General features: G+C 33.8%; 1 protein-coding gene across 5 annotated transcripts; it reads right to left on the bottom strand.

Annotated features, from left to right (window-relative positions):
- Nucleotides 1-397: 397 nt before the first annotated feature.
- On the bottom strand, nt 398-7812 carry LOC132284820 (heat shock 22 kDa protein, mitochondrial-like). Of its 5 annotated transcripts, none has more exons than XM_059786953.1 (3): nt 7475-7812; nt 6876-7313; nt 398-885 (listed from the first exon to the last, which is right to left on the bottom strand). In XM_059786953.1, exons 1-2 carry the CDS (start codon nt 7623-7625, stop codon nt 6877-6879), a joined length of 588 nt encoding a protein of 195 aa, XP_059642936.1. In that variant the 5' UTR covers nt 7626-7812; the 3' UTR covers nt 398-885; nt 6876. The 5 variants fall into 5 exon arrangements, with proteins under 5 accessions (XP_059642936.1, XP_059642937.1, XP_059642935.1 ...); XM_059786954.1 differs by lacking the exon at nt 398-885 and adding an exon at nt 2229-2249; XM_059786952.1 differs by lacking the exon at nt 398-885 and adding an exon at nt 3471-3864.
- Nucleotides 7813-21724: the final 13912 nt, after the last annotated feature.

The raw sequence follows: 21724 nt of genomic DNA, 5'->3' as shown, positions 1-21724 counted from the left end.
AGTATTGTAGGAATTTATTGGATTTAGTATTATAATTAATGTATTGAATTAATTTGTACAAATGTAGACAAAAGGAGATAGTAGGAGTAATGGGTAGTATGCTTTCAAGTTCCTAGTGTATATAAAATATATATAGAGAGAGAGTGAGAGAGAAAGAGACAACTTTTTCAGTATTTTTTTTTTCTTTTTTGAAGGATTTTATATAGTACACTATTGTTTATATTAATAAATATTAAAATCACTCAAGATAATATTGCTTATAATAATAAATATTGCTTACCACAACTTTAAAATGATTGTTTCATTTAAAAAACAAAAAAAAAAAAACACTCAAAATGCATTATCATATTCTATATATTAATGATCTTTTTCTTTTCTTGTTATATGAAAATTAAAATTACAGAACCAACATTTCAAATACAAAATTTTTAGTTTTTACTAAAATAAACTACAAACATGAACAAACCCTAATCTTGTAAGTATTCGACACCACAGAAGTTAACCACACCACCAAAAGACCCAAAATGGATCTTTTTCCGTGTTGTGACAATCTCACTCCAATCTCGATATGAACGGCGTGGTTGTTGCCCTCCATTGGCTTGTGTTTGTGCTTTGGGATCACAACCCTGAGAACACCATTTTTCAGAGTAGCCTTGATCTCATCGGTTTTGAACCTTCGCGGCGAGACGGCCAGGCTGGTCGACATCGTCCACCTCTGGACCTCATTCTGTATGAACTCACACGTTCGGATTTCCGGCAAGAATTTTTCGTCCTCCTCTCCTTCCTTTCCGGTGATGTACGGAGATTCATTCTCGTACCACAGCTTCAGACCTTCCCGGAAATGCAGGGCATGTCCAGTCGAGCGAGCAACGTGTTTGCATCTTCCTATTAATATATACTATTAATATATTTAAAACTTTTAATTTATTATCCCCTATGAAACTGAAGTAAATAAATTTAAAATTATTAATAATTTAATATACTTAGAATTACTAATTTAACAAGAAACAATCAACTACAGTTCAAAATTCAGCCACTAAAAAATATCATCAAGATTTGTTTGGTTAGCCGGAAATTAATGATTGAAAAGTGAAAGGAAAAGAAAGTGAAGTAAAAGAACAGAAAATTACATTTCTATCATGCATTTGGTTAGCATGATTTTTTTGTAAAAAGATTTGTGGGAAAATGTTGTTTCATTAGTTTAGTTAGCAAGAAAGTGAAAATAAAATGATTTATATATCAAAATTGCCTTCATGAATTCAATATTAAGTAAAATACATCATACAACAATGATAATAAAAAATATAAATAATTATTTTATGAATAAAAATATGTGCGTGCATATATATATATATATATATATATAAATTTAAAAAGTCAAAAAATTGTAACTTTATTAGAGGTCCTAATTTAAAGAGTTAGAAAGTTGTAATATTAGTAGAAGTCCTAATTTATCAAAAAGAAATCACTCCTTTTGTGAGTCTAAAAAGAAGGAAGCCAAATAACCACTGAGGGTATAATTGGAAACGAACACATGATTATAGTGAAATTTTCGCGTGTTTTATAAATGAAACATTTTAAGGAAAATCAATCAAATTTTAAGGAAAATCAATCAATTGCGGAAATATTACTTTCCTGAAAATTTTCACGCTAACCAAACTACCAAATAATTTTAAAAAAATTCGTTTCTTTTCCTTTCTAGCTAGTTGACACTAACCAAATTAAGGAATTAAGATTGGACCATAGGATTGATAGTTGCTATAAACTTCCAAGTGATTTGAATTATAGGATTATATTATATTAAATATACTATATAAATTAACGTGTATATATATATATATATATATATATATATATATGATTTCACAAATTTAAAATCGTAACCGAACCAAACTGTTAACAAACAAAACCAAACTGTCCCGTGAATTTTCTCTTTATTGTCCAAATTGACCTGATTATATAATCTTTAAATAAATTTAAGTCACAACAAATTTTTCATTATTATTATTATTATTATTATTGATATTGTTTATTTTTATTAGGCAAAATTATAAAATAAAACCCTTAGCTGGTTGCATTATGATCCATGAAGAGTATTACGAGTACTGTACACTAGAAATCTTGAGTAAAAAAATATAAAAGAGTTGCTTTCTAGAGCATATACCATACCATGATAATACTTAAAAACAAACTAAGGTATGTTCAACTTGAACTCAAAGGCACGGCCACCACTCCATAGAGATAAATAGCTAGGCGCGAGAATAAACAATAACATAATGTCAGATAGGGTTGACATTATACACTCAAAATAAATTATTGAGTACATAAAAAATAAAAAATAAATACAAATATTCCATAATTTTGATTAATATTCATAATTTTCTAGTAACAAAAGAGGAATAAAACTAGTGACTGCAAAAGTAAAAGTCCAAACGCACAACTCATACCATAAACACAAAGGCAAATAAAAAAGAAAAAAGAAAAAGAAAAAAATACTTCAAAAACTGTCTACAAATTGAACCCTTTTATTTATTTAACGAAAACATATATATATATATATATATATATATATATATATTAGCACGTGCACAAGTCTACTGAATGTTTAAATATTAAATTAGTTTTTATCATATAGGCTTAAAGTCCATCAGGTAGATATTAAAAGAGTTGCCACTAAACTAATGTTATATATATCAAATAGGACAAACTAATTAGCTTATACTTTTCCGCCAGATTATCCAATTGTTGGAATACAAGTCTAGCTCTAGACAGATGATTTTTCTCCGCTATAATTCAGACACCTCCAAACACTTCTGTAAACTACTCTGTTCTGATATAATTTGATCTTTAATACCAATATAGTTTTCTTGGCCAAATAGAGGCATGTCATGAAACCATGTCTCATAAAACAATATCACAAAACAATTATTTTTCAAAGCTCAAACTGAAATATCATAATTCAAAACTGCAAAGTTCTTTTTGCACTAGTCTTGTAAGAAAAAGTAAATTTGCTGTTCAGAAAAAAGAAAATGAACTAAAAAAAAAAAAAAAAATTCCTTTCTAAGAATGAAAAAGACAACAAATTAATGTGACAGACCAAAACTAAAAAAAAAAAAAAACACTTTATGTGACCATTATTTACTGTTAAAATGATTTTTCAAATAAAAGAAACAGAGAGCTAATACAAGAGCCTTTATTATTATGACGAGGGTGCAATTAGAAGTAAAAAGGGTAAAAAAGAGAGATAAATGTACAACACAATTCACAGTGAAAGGGAAAATTAAATCTTGAACAAGGATGACCGATCTCTGCAAAAAAGATAATCAAATTTATACTCCAATATATTCTCAGAACCATGTCCACTTATTTATTTTGTGCATCTCTATCTTCTCAACCCACAAAAAAAAAAAAAAAAAAAACCTAATATGGTCAAAGCAATAGGGATTACAGAACACAAAATTCAAAAGAAAACAAGCCTACAGCTCATGGATTCCACAACTCCAAAAAGTATCTATTATTATGTACAAATACTAAAAGATCATCACAACGGTCGCTGCTCAGCCGTTGGATCACAGCAATCTCATTGCGACTGTTCATAGCATTTATCTCTTATACATATTCCCATATATCAAATACTTCCATGTCATAGAAAAAACTTTCAAGGTATTACTACACCATCACCTCCCTAAATGAAAGTTGTCAATTTAGAGTTCATTGGCCAAGGGAACTATTATAACCACAACAATAGCTGATTAACTGAAATCCAATACCTATAAATGTTGTGCCACCACAAAAGAAACAATAGTTCTCTATGCTTTTCGGAACTTAAATCACACAATTGGATGGCCAATGCACATACAAATCCTGAAAAGTAGAATAATTCAAACACTAGTACTGTAAATATAAGTTGTAGGATACATTTGCGTTACTCTTCTAATAATATAAACCATAGGAGAAAATAATGATTGAATACTTTTATGCAACAAAAAATATGGAAAGTAGAGAAATTACGGATTTTACAATTGTTGGTTTGAATATGGGCAAAAGTGTATTTTATTTTATTTTTTTCAATGAGGGAAGAACTGTATGATTAAGAAGCATTACAATCAACATTCAGGGAATCCAGCAACCATTATGAATGCTGAGTGAGACTTGCTTTTTTAAAGAGGTACAAACCATTCAATTACACAATTGAACCAAAATTATCAGCAAAAGTCGAAAAGAAAATATCAAAATAGGAAAATAAATTCATTTTACACCATCAAGGATAAGATCCATTGTAAATTACCATACTTCTGCATGTCTATACGATCTCCAACAAGAAATATCTTTTCTATTTTTTAGTTTTCGATGAGCAGAATCATTTGCCTAGTTGCTTTGTATCAACAAATGAAGTTCATTAAAACTATATATACTACTGTAGTGAACGACTTCATCTTGTGTACTTCTGGTCTTAAATACTTGACCCTTAGATTCACAGATGAAAGGAAAATTAACTTGCATACATATATATATATGTAAGAAAATATGACTCTCCTTCATTCAAATTGGCACATCCAATAATCAAAGAGTCGGAATCTTATTTAATAAACACCATTGACAGATTCAAAGCTACTACAAATTTTGAAGCAAGCACCAAGAGTCCAAGACAAATCACCCATTACTCTACCGTAGCTACCTGAAAAAAACACTAGTACTGTAAATCAGACACGAGTATGTGTATATAAGTTGTAGGATCCAAATGCCATCCCAAGGATGCTCTTCCAATAACACAAACCATAGGAGAAAATACTGATGGAATACTGTTATGCAAAAAAAACATGGAAAGGAAAGAAATTACAAATTTTACAATTGTTAGTTTTTTTTTTTTTTGGAAGGTTAAGCAATCACACATACTTGTACCAACTCGGCTATTGCTCATTTGGTACAATTGTCAGTTTGAATATAGGCAAAAGTGTTATTGAATATAGGCAATAACTGTATTGATCAGCATTAGTACATTACAATCAACATTCAGAGAATTCAACAGCTATTATGAATACTGGGACTTGCAACCGTTTATAGAGTTGGGAAACCATTATCAGCAAAATTAGAAAAGAAAATATCAAATTAAATAAGCAAATAAATTCATTTTATACCATATAGGATAAAATACATTGTAAATTATCATACTTCTGTGTGTCTATATGAGCTCCAACAAGAAATAACTTTTCCATTTTTTAGTATTTGACAGGCAGAACTAGTAGCGTTGCATCAACAAATGAAGTTCATTGAAACTATATATACTAGTGATCGGCTTGTGTAATTATGGTCGTAAAACTCGACACTTAGATTTACAGATTAAAGGAAAATTAACTTGCATATATATGGACACAAAAAAATAGCCACAAGAAGTCAAATATATACATAACTTTAATTTACTTAGATGTCATTACAAACCTTAATACATACTCTTATATAGGAAATTAAGAACTATTTTCTTGATTATGAATGTGTTCCTATATATAATCCATTTCTCACACATGTAAGAAAATAAGACTCTCCTTCATTCAAATTGGCACATCCAATAATCAAAGAGTCTGAATCTTATTTAATAAACACCATGGATTAAATTCAAAGGTACCAAACTACAAAATTTGATGCCAGCGCCAAATCAAATCACCCATTACTCTACTGTAGCTACTTGAAAAGACATCTACATTTTAAAGCAAATACATTTCAAACTAACTGCCAACATTAGACAAATGAACAAAGGGCAACATCACAGCCAAAGGCCCTATTTCATCCCAAACTAATTGCCACAATATATATTAAAATCCATCAAGCATATAATGCAAAAGGATACTCTTTTCTCCATGATAAAACATCTACATTTAAAGCAATTGATATTTCTAATATGGCAGCTTCAATTGAACTCACCCAACACAACACTAGGTAACAGTACTGTAATTTTAAAACCACAACAACTACTAACAGTTTGTGTATATTTAATTCTAAACCAAACTACACTAATATTTAACAAACATGCAACATAAGAAAGAGCCACAAGAAGTCCAATATACACAAAAATTTAATTTACTTAGACGTCATTACAAACCTTAATACATACTCTTACATAGCAAATTAAGAACTATTTTCTTGATTATAAATGTGTTCCTATACATATATAATCCATTTATCATATATGGAGCTGCTTTTGCATATGTAAGAAAATATGACTCTCCTTCATTCAAATTGGCACTTCCAATAATCAAAGAGTCTGAATCCTATTTAATAAACACCTTTGACTAATTCAAAGCTACTGCAAAATTTGAAGCAAGCGCCAAGACAAATCACCCATTACTCTACTGTAGCTACTTGACAAAACATATACAATTAAAGAAAATAAATTCCAAACTAATTGCCACCATTAAACAAATGAACACAGGTTAACAGCACAGCCAAAGGCCCCATTTCATGCCAAACTAATTGACACACACACACACACACATATATATATAGTAGAAATCCATCAAACATATAATGCAAAACCATACTCTTTTCTCCTTGAATAAACATCCACATTTAAAGCATTTGATATTTCAAATAAGACAGCTTCAATTGAGCTCACCCAAAACAACACTAGCTAACAGTATTGAAACTTTTAAACCACAACAACTACTAAAAGTTTGTGTATATTTAATTCTAAACCACAATTGCACCAACTACACCACTTAAATCATGTCATTAGCTGCAAACACAAAAATTTCTAACTGTTTGTTCTCATATAAGCATTGGCAGCAAAGAAAACACACATCAAGTAACATCATACTCCTGAAATTTTTAACAGTACCAGCTAGCTAAAGTGTAAATTGATCAAGTAAATTAAGATCTACCTTAAATATTGAATACATCCTTCACACGTCTCTCATCTGTGGTGGTTGAGTAGGTGGCCGGCGCGCCACGAAACGAGATCGACGGTGCAGAGAGAGTTGAGACGTCATCCATCTTGGGGATCACCATTTTGAGAATACCCAACTTAATGGTGGCCTTGATTTCATCGGTGTTGTAAATACCCCGAGGAAGATCAATGACACCAGAGTATCCCCTCACTCCCATTTCGTCATCATCTTCATCTTCATCTTCTTTCTGTGTTTTCCCTTCGATGTGGATTGCAAGTTTTTTGACCTTAATGTCGAGACCTTCTTTCGCGATTCCGGGCATGTCAATCTTAACAATTGACTCTCGCTCGTATTCTGTAGCTTGGCACATCGAATCCATACCTTTATTCAGAAAGGGATGTTTCATCCGAGCTATCATTGTCATCTTAAGAGCTATACATATATATACAAACATATAGAAATGAACCAAAAATCAGTAAACAGAATCACTATGTAGCTGTATCAGATTCACAAAAAGATAAAATCAAAACACATTTAAGAAAATCAAAATAGAAACAGATTCAGAGAGAGAGAGATTGAGTACGAGTGATTACCACTTCCTCGGGAGGGCTGAGAGCGAGTGTGGTAGTCTGAATCGCCGGAGGAGCTGAAAGAGTGATGGTGGCCGGCGAAAGGAGAGGCGGCCACCGTGAACGACCGATTAGATCGGAAAAGCTTTGCGACGGTGAGAAATCTGGAGGCCATTGATGTGAACCGTGAATGAAAAATATTGTGTGTGTGCGTCTCTCTCTCTTCCCCTTTCTCTCTCAAGGGTTTTCAGTCGGTTTCAAACTTGAAAGTTGGAATAAAGGGCGATTGTGAGTTGGAATAGAGGGCGATTGTGAGTGGAAACGTTTTAGAGGAAAAGCGAACACTCTGGCTGTGTTGGATAAACAGGGGGAAAATAAAGAAAACAAAAGAAAGGATACTAATAATTTGTGTTTGGATATATAGAAGAGAAAAGAAAAGAAATAATAGTTATTCTTGTTTGGATAAAATAAAGGAAAGAAAAGAAAAGAAAGGATATTGACTAAATTACTATCCTACCTTTACATGTCATTAAAATTAAATGCTACATATTATGTAATTAAATGTGTTTTTTTGATGGATTATATTCAAATAAATAAATCCAAACCCATCTCAAGCTTCAATTCAACCTCAAATCAATCTAATTCAATTCATACTCTCCATAATAATAATATTATTTTTTTCATTCTTTTTTTGTTATTATTGATTGATTTATTTATTTTTTTCGTTACCAATTAATAGTATGTATTACTGAAAGAGGTTTGTTTGAATTACTTTATTTTTGTTTTATGTTTTATGTTTTCTGTGTTTTACCCACTGTTTTTATGCAGTTGACAGAGCCATAATATACCTGATTACATGTAATCATGTTGGATATCATGCATGTTACTGTAATCTTGTTAAAGTATATTTAGGTAAACCATATAAAGCAGCTCTGCTTGGTCCAAATTCAGACCAAGCCAAGATTAATTAACTAAGTTGAACAAAAAAGTTCTGGGAATTACTACATTTATGGTCATCATGGTATATACTTTCTCAGTTTCCTGAGGGTAAATGTAGGCTAGATGCTGAGATTTTGGTTCCGGGTCATCCTTATAGTGAAACCACATAGATACATTTGGATGCCAAAGTCTGTTCAAACTGAAGCACAGCCATAACTAGCTTGATGCTCAACTAAAATATAATATTTTTTAATAGCACCCTTTTTTCACTCAGCCTGCTACTAGGTGCACTTAGACCACCAATGTTTATTGCTCTGACTATTTTGTGCACTTACACCACCAATGTTTATTGCAAACCTTGCTGTTCTCGTCTCCACTGGGAATGTCTCAGTCGGTATCAACCAACATAGAGGTCCTGAGATCATGTGTGCACTAATGCATGGTTTGTCTTTCTTGTATGTCCCATATACTTTAAAAGCAATCTGTCACTAATGTATACAAAATAGTTTTGACCCTGCTAAATTCAAAGCATGAAATTTCTCAGATAAATGATAATAACAACTAAAACATCCCCTTAGCATAGGATGGAAGACAAAGTCTCCTGCTCCTAGATACTATCCATCAAACAAATAAAGTAACCCATATCAAGCATCATTTTTCCCATCAAACAACACAGCAGTAGAAGGAACATAGCCACATAGCCACCAGAATGGATCTCACAAAATGCTTCCACCACATAACAGAAACATCAGTAGTGAAAAAAAAATAAAGTAACCCATATCAAGCATTCCATAATAGATAACAAGCACACAAAAAAAATAAAATTACCTATATCAAGCATTCCAAAATAGATAACGCGTCATAATGTCTCATAAAAGTAAAACAAACATACGGTTTCAAAGTTAATATCCCAAAAGCTTCATAGCGATAACTAAACATAAAATAACTAAACGTAGAAATAGTAGAAAGTTCCACCAAAAGACATCCCCAAAAGACAATATAACTAAAACCATAGTCAATGTCTAGAAGCACGTGACATCAATTTCTCCAAGAGTTGCTTGCGATGATTAAATGGACAACCAAGAAGTTGTGTCACTCTATCAGGATGGTCATGCGTAGTCAAAAAAATGAAAGCGTCAACAATTGCATGCTCCTCTATTCCAATTGCTGCCAACTCCTTAAAGATATCCTCTTCATATTTTCCCTTTTGGTTGCACTTCCCATAAAGATTGTTGAATGCTTTCTGAAGTTCATTTCCCTCTTTAAGAAGTTCATTTCCCTCTTTAAGAGATTCAGCAACACCGCTTTCTGCTCCAATCATTAGGTTGTCTTGATTAGCAGTCGTGGATTTCCTTTTTCTTTTTCCTTTTGAAGAAGAAGTGGAATGGGAAGGTACACTTGAAGGTGTTTCAGGAGACATCATATTCATATATTCAAACTCAGTATCCAAAAAACCCGTATTATCCAAACTTGCTTCATTCCGTGACACCAAGTGATCAATACCATAAATGCTATCCATAGGATAATCATTATGAGTTGGCACCCATTCATTACTCCTCTCACTAGCAGTTGCTGTTAATTCATTATTCTTCTCCCTATCATTTGCTGCCCATTTAGCCATCCTCTCTTTAGTAGTTAGGGCATTAAACCCCCTTGCCATATCCTTGCCAAATAAATCCAGCAACTTATAATAATTAAAAATCGTAGCAGTCTTCCATTTCTCAGCAGCTGGTTTTGCCTGTTGGCAAAACATAAAAGAGAAAAAATATATATATTATCATTATTTCAAAATGAAAAAATAAATAAATAAATAAATTATGTATCTCTTAATAGTAAAATAATAATAATAATAATCACAATTAGAGAATCAACCGCAATCAAATCAGCCTAAACTTCAGGTTCAACGCTCCACATTTTTGTTTCTTGACTCCAAGCAAACCCACTCAAACCATTTTTGAACAAGTCAAAACACTCGTTAAAACGAGTCTTGGTTGTTTTCAATCGATTCTTCACTTTAGCTTTGTTGATATCAATTTCGAGTTTTTGTTTCAATTCCTCAACAATTTCATGATAAGCTCTTGTTGTGAATGTCTCATCATGCATATTTCCCTTGAGATATTGATTATGTAATGCATCCACAAATATATCATCCATTTGTGCATTCCAATCCAATCTGTCCCTCTTCGACACACCACTTATGTTTGATTCTTTACTTATTCTTATGTCTACATAATAACAAGTATAACACAAAGAAAGAGACAAAAAAATAAAATGAAAATTAAAGACATATAAATAAATGCATGCAAAGTAGGAGTTTATAACAAATTATTAGCATTCTACATCTTCAAATCAAAACAAGCACTCTATCATAAAAAGACGTTAAGTTTTTTCAAGCAAATAAACATTTGAAATATCACATTTGATTAACTACATAGTTATGCCACATAGGGGAAGTTATTGAATCTCTCAAGTATTCCCCCAAACTATGATCTTCACTTCTCTTAACTGGACCAGCCTTTTCGTTTCGAGTTTCATTCAACAGCTCCCGGTCTACTTCATTAATAAGGCTTTCATCAGGATCCATGCCCATTAAATAGTTGTGTATGATGCAACATGCTAAAATAATATCAACTTGAGTATTAACATCATACGTTGGTTCAGTACTGTTTCCTATGATAGGAAATCGTTTCTTCAACACATCAAAAATTCTCTCAATAACATTGCGTAGTGATGCATGTCGAAGGTTGAATAACTCTCGAGGATTCTCCGGTCGACGTGAAGACCATTCTTTTAAATGGTAGCGCACACCTCTATAAGGCATGATAAGTCCAGCCCTCAATGGGTATCCTGCATCAACAAGATAATATTTCCCTATTAAGCACAATAATAATTAATATTGGCTTCATATTAATAATTTTTTAGTTAATGTTAACAAAATTTACCTTCAGGAAGTTTTAGTTTATCTCTATTTCTTTCTAGTGCACTAGCCATAACTCTTGAGTCTGAAGCGGTACCCTCCCATCTAGGTAAGACATAGGTAAACTTCATGTCAAATGAACAAGCAGCTAACACATTTATTGTTGGATAATTCTTCCTGCCACGATATCTTGGTGCATCTTCGTTAGATACTCTCACATGAACGTGTGTTCCATCAATTGCCCCACTACAATTCTAAGATAAATTATTATATAAAAATTTACATGTAATAGCTGGTGAGAAAAGAAAAATTGAAGTATTGAGGGGTACAAGTAATAATCACGTTTACCTTAAAATATGGATGAAACCTATCGTTATTGAGTATTTATGGAGGGACGTCCGATCCATTAGGTTGCTTGAGGAACTGTCCTTCCAAGGATATTATTGCTTTTAACACACTATGAAAATGACGGCTTATAGTTTCACCAAAGCGACAAAAGAAAAATGACATTGTCCGATTCCTCACATTGTGTGATATAATGTGAAGAAACCTGGCAACTTGCTCTTCAACACTTGTATGTCTTGTGGGTCGAAGACCACTATCTCTCATAAACAGCTCACAAAATTTTTGAAAAGCTTCTGGTCCCATATGAGTAATGTTACGACATTTCACACTTACCCTTAGCTCATTCATTATTTTATCCCGTGTTATTTGCCTTTCAATTTCTGGTTGTGTAATAGGTTTATTTATATAGTTTCTATGTTTTCGACGCATAAACCAATACACGGCAATGGTAGTGACTAGAATTGCAATTTGACGTCGTCTTTGTTCCCACATTAAATGTAATTTTCGTATCTCATTTCATTGTCTCTCCATCTAAAATTGTAAAATGCAAAATGATATATTAATAACCAAGAAAAAAAAAATTGAAAGCAATTAAAATTGATGAATAATCTTAAATATGTTCAACTATACAATACTTGATGAATTAAAATTGATGAATAATCTTAAAATTGGTTGTAAGGTATGAAATCTTTTTAATTTTTCATAGAAAAGGTTGTGTACTTGTGTCTAGAGCGAACTTGGAACATAATTCGAAGGTGATCGTTAATCTTAAATATGTTCAACTATACATTACTTGGACTGATCCAGGAAAATATTATACTTGGTGCAGACAAGATAAACAAGCATTTAGGATACAAAGACAAGTAAATTTGAATCTAAAAAGAAAATCCAAGGTTCACACAGCTTATTGTGGTATCCTTTCTTCTCAGTTAGGGCATTATGCAGAGTCTGTGTATGATCCAACATATAAAATGAAGGGAGTTGTGACTTTACACTTTACAAGATACTTAGTTGTGAAGCTATCTTCTTTCATTGGAAATCCCAAATCATACACAGTATATGCTTCATGAATCATAACTCCTCCTAAAAAGTTAAAAACGTAGAAGAAAATGATATATATATTACTAGTCCTAAAAAGTTACACAGTTTAATAATAGACCAGAGAGAGGGAGAGAGATTAGAAAGCTTTATACTCAGATATATATATTACTAGTCCTAAAAAGTTAAAAACGTAGAAGAAAATGATGGAGCTTTTAAAAGTATATTGAAACCCCTACAATTTTTTGCCCTCATATTTTTTATTTTTGGGTGTGAATCACTAATTTTTAATTTACCTAATTTAGGAAAAGGTCAAAACCTTTGCATAGAAGTTTTATAATGTTGAAGTCACTTGATGGTCAAAAAAAAAAAAAAAAAAACAGTCACTCGAAACCTAGTTACAAATGTGCTATGTAATTGAAAAACTTCACTTGCGTAGCTTCAATAATTCAAATCTCAATGAGGATTGATAGTTATCTGGACCATTCTAATTTCTGAAATTGACTATATTGGAAAATACAATTAATGACCATCAATCACATGGAGAATCCCATTACAAGCCACCGGATTACTAGGCTCTGTTGGATGGAAAAAGCATTTATTTTCTTGATCAATTTAATGCTCAACAATCAGAATCCTTAATTATCATCATCATCATTATTAACATCATCACCATTTTCACTCCTTTGCTGAAAGTGCAAAGAAATTAAAAACTAGGGTTTACTAAAAATTAACAAGAAAAACAAATCCAAAAATTGATTCAAAAGTATCAATTGATTGCAATAATACTGACCTGATCTGATTAGAGGAAGATTTATGGTGATGGCCGAAGCTGGAGAAGACAAAGAAGCAGTGTCGCCATTGCCCAAAGCTGGAGAAGCATTCTGAAGCAGCGTCGCCTCTCAAGTTAATCGGTTCTGCGTCGCCTCTCACTTCTTAACCGGTTGTTGCCCTAGTAAGAGTAATATATCATTGGGACATGAATGGAATTACATTTCAGTGTGTAGATTTCTAAAGGGCATTTTTGGTATTACAACTTTACAACTTATTCCCATTCTCCTTTCTCTCCCTATCTTCTCAAATTGGGAAAGAAAGGTAATAGCTGATAGGGAGGGATAGCTATCCCTCCCTATCTCTCCCTATCCATCCTTATCCCTCCACTTAACACATCCAAACACAATTCATACTATCTTCTCTTTTCTTTTCTCTCCCTACCCCTCCAAATCAACCCTACCAAACACACCCTCTATGTACTTTTATGTGTTCTATACAGAGAGAAAACTTAATTTTTCAGTTTTTATTTATTTTGTTTGATAATTTGAAGAATATAATTATACATTATTAAATTTTTTTTTTCTGGAAGCAAATATATAAATAGAAAAAAGGATAATTACAATGGTGGGCCTTTTGGCCAAATACAACCCAAAAAGGTAACAAGCCTAAATGAAGGCCCAACGGAAGAGAGCCCAGGACCAACTTTCTAATTTAATAACAAAAATTAACGACCTGTTTGGCCGTTAATGGAGGTTATTAGAGGACAATCCGGTTTGAACCTTAGTGGAGGACGCCGGAAGACGCCAGCAATACTCAGTCCGGTGGTCTAGGTGGAGGACGACAACAATTGGGAGGAAGATTTCAGTTGAAGAGAATTTATCTCGAGGAGGAGCAATCACGAAGGAAACCCAATTTGAGACTAGTAGTGATGGTGGAGGTGATTCTTGAGAGAACCATTATTTGGGTAGAAGATTTCCCTTTGAAGATTCGATCATTCCATTTTTCCCATGTGTGGTAGACCATTGATGAGAATCATAATTTGCGAAGGAGATTTGCTGGAGAGTTTCGCTTCCAGTGAACAGATAGCAAGTGAATCAAGTCATCCCAATTTGTAACCGCAGTGAAGAATTGGCATTTGATTTTGATGTAGCGCCAAATAGGGGAGACAAAACAGCAAGTGAGGAATAAGTGTTAGTGAGATTCTAGTTGGGAATTGCATAGAACACACATGTTAACATGGTTGGACATGGATTTGCTGTCTAGAGTGGGTAGCTTGGACTAAACTGCAAGCCATAAATTAAACTTCATTCGAGGGATTGTAGGGGATATCCAGACTTAGTTGTGCCACTGAACAAATGGAGAGTGCTCTGAGAGGTATGATGTATGCTTGAAGCTGAACTTGCCAGTTGGAGATGTTATCCAATGTTTGCTATCACTTCTTGAAGAATAAGGTGGATGTAGAATTAGTAGCTCTGGGATTGTAGAAGTGAGGCATGAGGGGAATGACCAAGATGAGTTTTGAATAAATGTGGCCACTGTGATTGATTCATTGAAGCCTGCATTGGTGAGAATGCTTTTTGGAAAGTGAGAACAAAGAGGACCTTCTATGGAACAGTTGTCAAACCAGAAAAAAGTCTCTAAGCCATTGCCAACCCTGTGCTTAAGAAGTAGCTTAGCAAGATGTCTGAGCAGCAGAATTTTCGTCCAACTCCAGGAGCAGGGATGTGGAAAGTTGATTGTCCAAAAATTCCTTGCTTTAATGAAGTGAATTCTACACCAAGTGATCCAAATTCTTCCAGAATCATTGGAGTGTAGGTCCCAAATGTACCTTAGAATGCCAACTTTGTTTGACAGCTCCAAATTTGGAATGCCAAGACCTCATTGTTCTTTTAGCAGGCAGACTTTACTCCAATTCACTTTGGCTTTGCTAGTCTTCATTTCAGGCCCTGACCACAGGAATGCTCTGAAAATTTGATTGAGCTCATTGATGACTGCTTTGGGGAGAATGAAGATACTTGACCAATAGACTTGAGTTGAAACCAGTACTGCTTTTATAAGTTGGAGTCTACCTGCATGAGAGAGAGACCTCGAAGACTAATGTGAGATTTTATTTGTGATCTTCTCAATAAGTTGGCTGCAGTGAGATGATTTGAGGTTAGTAGAAATGAGAGGAACCCCAAGATATTTTACTGGGAGGGATCAAATCCCTATGCCAAGTAAGGATGTGATTGCAGCTTCTGTATGAGGATCAGTTCCAAAAAAGTATATACTGCTTTTAGAGAAATTAATATCCAATCCAGACATGCAACAGAAATGATCAAGGGCTGATTTTAGCACCGAAACAGATGTAATATCTCCATGACATAATAGCATGAGATCATCAGCATATGAAAGGTGTGTGATCTTCAAAGGTCCACATCTCCAGTGGAACTTGAAAGTATGAGATCTTCTAACATAATCATTTATGATAGAGGATAATGCATCCATTACAATGACAAACAGGAATGGTGAAATAGGGTCACCTTGTCTCAAACCCCTTTTACCTTTGAAGTACCCTTTAAATTCTCCATTTATAATAATGGTGAAAGAGGGTGAGGAGATGCAAGCCTAAATGAGGGAGATAAACTTGGTTGGGAAGTTGGCAAGAGTGAGACAACTTAGGATGAAGTCCCATTTGACTGAATCAAAAGCGTTCCTTAAATCGATTTTAATGGCACATTTTGCAGTGGAAGATTCAGTGTGGTACCCTTTGAGTAGTTCATGAGCAAGAAGAATTGGATTTGTGATTTTCCTGCCATTTATGAAGGCTAATTGTGACATATCAATGATGTGAGAGAAGGTTTGTTGCAGCTTGTATGCCAGGATCTTTGCAATGCATTTGTATATGGAGTTGTAACAGGAGATAGGTCTGTAATCATGGATGGAAGTTGGGTTTTGGCATTTAGGAACTAATGCAATGTATGTGTTGTTAGCTTCAGAAAGCATCTTCCCATTTCTGAAAAATTCAAGTACAGCTTTAGTGACAGTTCTTCCAACTATTCCCCAAGCTTTTTGAAAGAATGTTGCATTGTAACCATCTGGACCAGGGGCTTTGTCTTTGCTGAGCTTAAGCATACATGATTGGATGTCATTGTGGGATGGGGCTTCATCCTAAAAACTATGGAGGTGAGCAGGTACCAATCTGGTGATGAATGGTTGAAGATCACTAATGCTGTGTGTTGGAGGGGGAGAGCAGCCAAGAAGGTTTTGAAAGTGGGAAACAACTGCTGTTTTGATGGCTTCCCTATCAGTTAGGACTTGACCATCATCAGTGGTAAGGGAGACAATTTTCTTCCTGTTGTTTCTGGATGAGAGGGATTTGTGGAAGTAGGAAGAGTTGCAATCACCTAGCTTCAACCATGTCATTCTTGATTTTTGCCTCAACATATCTTCTTGGTGTTTAGCTAGCCTCAGGTATTCATTGGTAAGTGACCTCTCAAGGTGCCTTAGGAGATCATTGCTTGGATTGGAGTCAAGATCAAGTTGGCAAGAGTTCAACTCCAGTTTGACTAAATGTAGCTTAGACTCAATATCAGTAAATTCCTTCTTGCAGTTGATTTTGAGGACTTGTTTTAGCAGTTTGAGCTTTTGGACACATTGGTACATTGTTGTGCCCTCAATATGTGTATTCCATACTTCCTATACTGATGGTAGGAACTTGGGATGAGAACTCCAAGCATTGAAGAATTTGAATGGGAGACATCTCCTTGGGAGGTGGAAATCCATGGAAACAAGAATGGGACTGCGGTATGAGATCCCTGGAGTCAAGAAGTTGCACTCAGATACTGGGAATAAGCTGATCCACTTTATTCTTGGTGCAACAGAAGCTCGGGAGTAGCCTGCATAGCCAAAAAATTGGATCGAGCATTGGTTAATTATTGTCTTTATGTTAAAAAACTTTTTTCTATATTTGTTAGATGTATATTATAGTTTTCTTATAGTTGTTGTTTGTATATTTTAATTTTATTATAGTTGATTGGGTATTGTTTTATACCTAGCCAATTTTTTCACTTAATAAGAAAAGGCCCAACTCAAAACACTTATCTTGGAGAAAAAAAAAAAAATTGTTTAAATTAATATATATTAAAAACAATAGAACATCTTTAAAGATGATTGATTCATAAAAAATAAAAGCACTTCAAAATGTATTATTATGAAGAAAAAAAAATTAATATGTACATTTAGTTTAGCAACATACTTTCTATTACTCCAAACAATTAATGGAACAAGTTTTTCAACCTTACTGTAACCTAGTGTTCAACGCACAGCTTGAATTGTAATTTTAGGATTTTTTTCTTGAAGTCCAAAGTTTAAGTAAAATGCTAAAGTATTTTAATTAAACTTGGTCACAATTTTGGGCAATCAATTTAACTGATCAATAAATAGTATAGTTTTAATGAAACGTATGTGTGTATTTATACATATAATATAACCTTTTCAATTGAAGGCTATTATTTTATTGTCTTTTTGTTAAAGTTTCTTTTCTATTCTTGTTACATGTAAGTTATAATTTTGTTTTCTATTACGTAATAATAAAATTTTGCCATCACCCCTTATATGTAAAAGTCATTATAAAAATGAGTAGTATTCATATGATAATTTAATATCCATTACTTATTTTGAATTTCCATTAAGTAATTGATTGGAGTTGGTATTACTCCGTACAATGTATTGGATTTATTGTATACATGTGGACAAAATAATGCTATGTTTTTAACTTGTGCTGGTCACATCAGATTGGTTTCCGAACACAGCTCTGTTGCAGGTAAAGAACATGTTCTTTGTTCCCAAGAAAATAAATGTCACTTTTAGCTTACAAGGTTAAATAGCTAAAACTAAAAAGGATAATTTCACTTAGGTTAGGCGTAATGACATATGGTATTCTTAATGTTTCAAATATTACAGTAGCCTCCTTCAAGATTTACTCTGGCTTAACACTTTGCCCCTTTCGGTGGCGGTCAAGGCCGGTCAAGGATCGTTTTTTACTGATATCATCTTTTTTTAAAGGTGAAATATCACATTTACCCTTACAAAGATTGCAAAGACATTCATACTTTCATTTTTAATTGAAAATTACGAATTAACCTAATAATAAGGGGAAAAAAAAGTGTACTCTCTCTGATTCCTCTCTCTCTCTCTCCAAACTCTGACCGACCTTGAATGGTGGTTCCATGGTCCATCGTCCCACTAGTGTATGGTGCGCTTGATCACCGGCACTACCTCGCTGAAAGACTGCTTGGAATTCACTCCCCTTTCCATCGCCAATTTCAGATCAACGGTCTTCGTCGAGGGCTGCAATCACAGCTGTTTAATCTTTTGGATCCACGTCTGGACTGTCGCTGATGGGATAATCACCCAAGTCAGCGAGCTATGAATAACCCATCGGCGATGAGCAACGATGTGCTCACTTGACGGCAAGCAAGGATGTCAGTGACACGGCGGCGGTGAGGTTTGAATGGCAAACAAAAAGGATGAAACGACTTACCGATGCTTATCAGCGTGAGGTCTTGACGGCGAGCAAGCAGCGAGGAACGAAACGGCGGCAGCAATGGAGGATTGATCTACGGTCGGTGAGCATAATGGATGTAGAAAGAGAGAATGAGCCCGGTGACGCAAGACACCTCTGATCCGGTGATGAAGCGAACTGAAACGGCAGCGGCGATGCATGATCTCAACAGCGATACCGACCATCAGTAAGCAAGGACGCTGTCGTTGAACCATTGGCGGCGGTAACTTGTTGGTGAGGACTGCGACAAGCTTGGTTTTTTAGTTCTGTTATTGAATCTTATGTTTGTCTAACTCTCGAATGACGCACGTGTTGTTTGATGAAATGCTTCATCGGAATGTTGTTACTTGCACCACCGTCATTTACAGATCTCGTCTAAATCCGATTCCCTTTGTTGAGATTGCATATACATATATATAAATACACACACATTTACCATATATGTATAAAACTATATATGCGTTTTATGGTGATAGAAGTGTATGAGGTGAGATGTGATGGTATCGGCAGTGGCTATGGTGGTGCAGAGGTGGTCCGTTGTGACAAAAATGGAGGAAGTGTTGGGGTTTCAAAGTACAGATAAATAAGTAGGCAGACTAATGGATTCAACAATTGTGTTGTTCAGGTCTTGGACTAAAGGTTCATATGGATGGGATCGGGTATGGAAAAAATGAAAATTTTGTTCCCCGGTTTGTTTTTTTTTTTTTTTTTTTTTTTTTTTTCTTTGCGTCACCATTTTTTTCAAGTAGGGGTAGAATGGGTACTTTGTTAAAGGTTTTTTTAATTAATAAAATTAATTTAATAATAGAGGATAGTTTAGTCATTTAACATGAGGTTTCTATCGGAACTGACCTTAGTCACATTGAAGGGAGGTTACTATAATATTTGAAACGTTAGAGGTACCGCCTGTAATTACGCTTAACCTCAAGTAAAGTAAGTGAAATTATCCCTTCATAATTTTCTAATAACAAAAGACGAAGACAGAATAGTGATTGCGGAAGTATAAACAAAACAAACCGATCCACCCAACCCATAACATTACCACAGGCACAAAAAAAAAAACACAAAAAAAAGGTCTACAAATTGAACTTCTTTTTTTATTTACCGAAAAAAAGAATTTAACTTTTTTTCAGATTTCAAAACAATATTAGTTAGTAAACAGTACAGTCATTACATACCCGTTCACTTTTTTCTACCATATCAATTTTTTTGAGTTTCTAATATTCTTACTGTACAGTCATTATTCCCATTCCTATTGAAATTAAAATAGGACCAACTAATTAGCTGATGCAGTACAATCTTACTGTCTAAATTAATTACTTGCCGACCAGATTATACATGGCTAAAAAGTTTAGCAGAGAATCTTCAAATTTACTAAAGCAGAGAAGATTTTTCTCCACTATAATTCATATACCTCCCAACACTTCTGAACTTCTGATGCAACAGTTTTGATACATCTTTATTCCAATATAATTATCCTTGGCCAAATCGAGACATGAAACCATCTCTCTCATAATACAATATCACAAAACAATTAGTTATCAAAGCTCAAACTGAAATGTCATAATTCAAAACTGCATAGTTCATTTTGCATTAGTCTTGTAAGAAAAAGTAACTTTGCTGTTCAGAAAAAAGAGAAGGAACTAAAATAAAATAAAAAACTCCTTTCCAAGAATGAAAGATAACAAATTACTGACTAACCAAAAAAAAAAAAAAAAAAATAGAAACACTTTATGTAACCAAGAAAAAGTAACTTTGCTGTTCAGAAAAAAGAGAAGGAACTAAAATAAAATAAAAAACTCCTTTCCAAGAATGAAAGATAACAAATTACTGTGACTAACCAAAAAAAAAAAAAAAAAATAGAAACACTTTATGTAACCATTATTTACTGTGAAATAATTTTCCAAATAAAAGAAAAATAGAGCTAATACAAGAGCCTCTATTATTATGATGACCCCTTCTGAACCTTAAGTTCGTGTGGGATGCGCTTGCAAGTGAAAAGATTCTTGATTTATGGGCGGATCAGAGTGGATGGCTAGGAACGTGGTTATGGTACGAAGGGCCAGGCTTCTCAGTGATTGGATTCCTTCTATGGTTCCAATGACTCCCTTCGGCGACACCTCAGGTGGTCTAGCAGGAAGAGCAGCAAGGCCAAGAGCGAACGAAATAGGGCTTATGCTTTTCAATCATTTCTTCGCCAGTTCATTTTCTGATTCCCCTCACATTTGTTATTAAGTGCATTTTTATCTTCTCAACCCACAAAGATTTCAAAAAAAAAAAAACCAACAACAACAACTAATATGGTATTCCATGGTCAAACCAATAGGGATTACAGAAAACAAAATTCAAAAGAAAACAAAACTACAGCTCATGGATGCCATAACCACAAACACAATAGTAATGTAAATATAAGTTGTAGGATCCATATGCTGTCTCAAGGTTACCCTTCTAATAACATAAGCCATAGGAGAAAATAATAATTGAATACTGCTATGCAAAAAAACATGGAAAGGAAATAAATTACAGATTTTACAATTGTTGGTTTGAACAGAGGCAGAAGTGTATTTTATTTTATTTTTTTCAATGAGGCAAGAACAGTATTGATCAAGAAGCATTACAATCGACATTCAGATAATCCAGCAACCGTAATGAATGCTGAGTGAGATTTGCATCCGTTTATAGAGTTGCAAACCATTCAATTACACAATTGAACCAA

This window comes from Cornus florida, unplaced genomic scaffold (assembly GCF_030987335.1).
Source record: "Cornus florida cultivar Cherokee Brave unplaced genomic scaffold, ASM3098733v1 CherokeeBrave_3.0.0_Hap2_Chr11, whole genome shotgun sequence".
NCBI lineage: Eukaryota > Viridiplantae > Streptophyta > Magnoliopsida > Cornales > Cornaceae > Cornus > Cornus florida.
This window is presented reverse-complemented; position numbering and strand designations above follow the sequence as displayed.

Coding starts and splice junctions, on each gene's coding strand:
- LOC132284820 (XM_059786953.1), bottom strand. CDS start 7,625: ATGGCCTCCAGATTTCTCACCGTCGCAAAGCTTTTCCGATCTAATCGG. Junction 7,314..7,474: donor TCAGCCCTCCCGAGGAAGTG/GTAATCACTCGT, acceptor ATATATGTATAG/CTCTTAAGATGACAATGATA.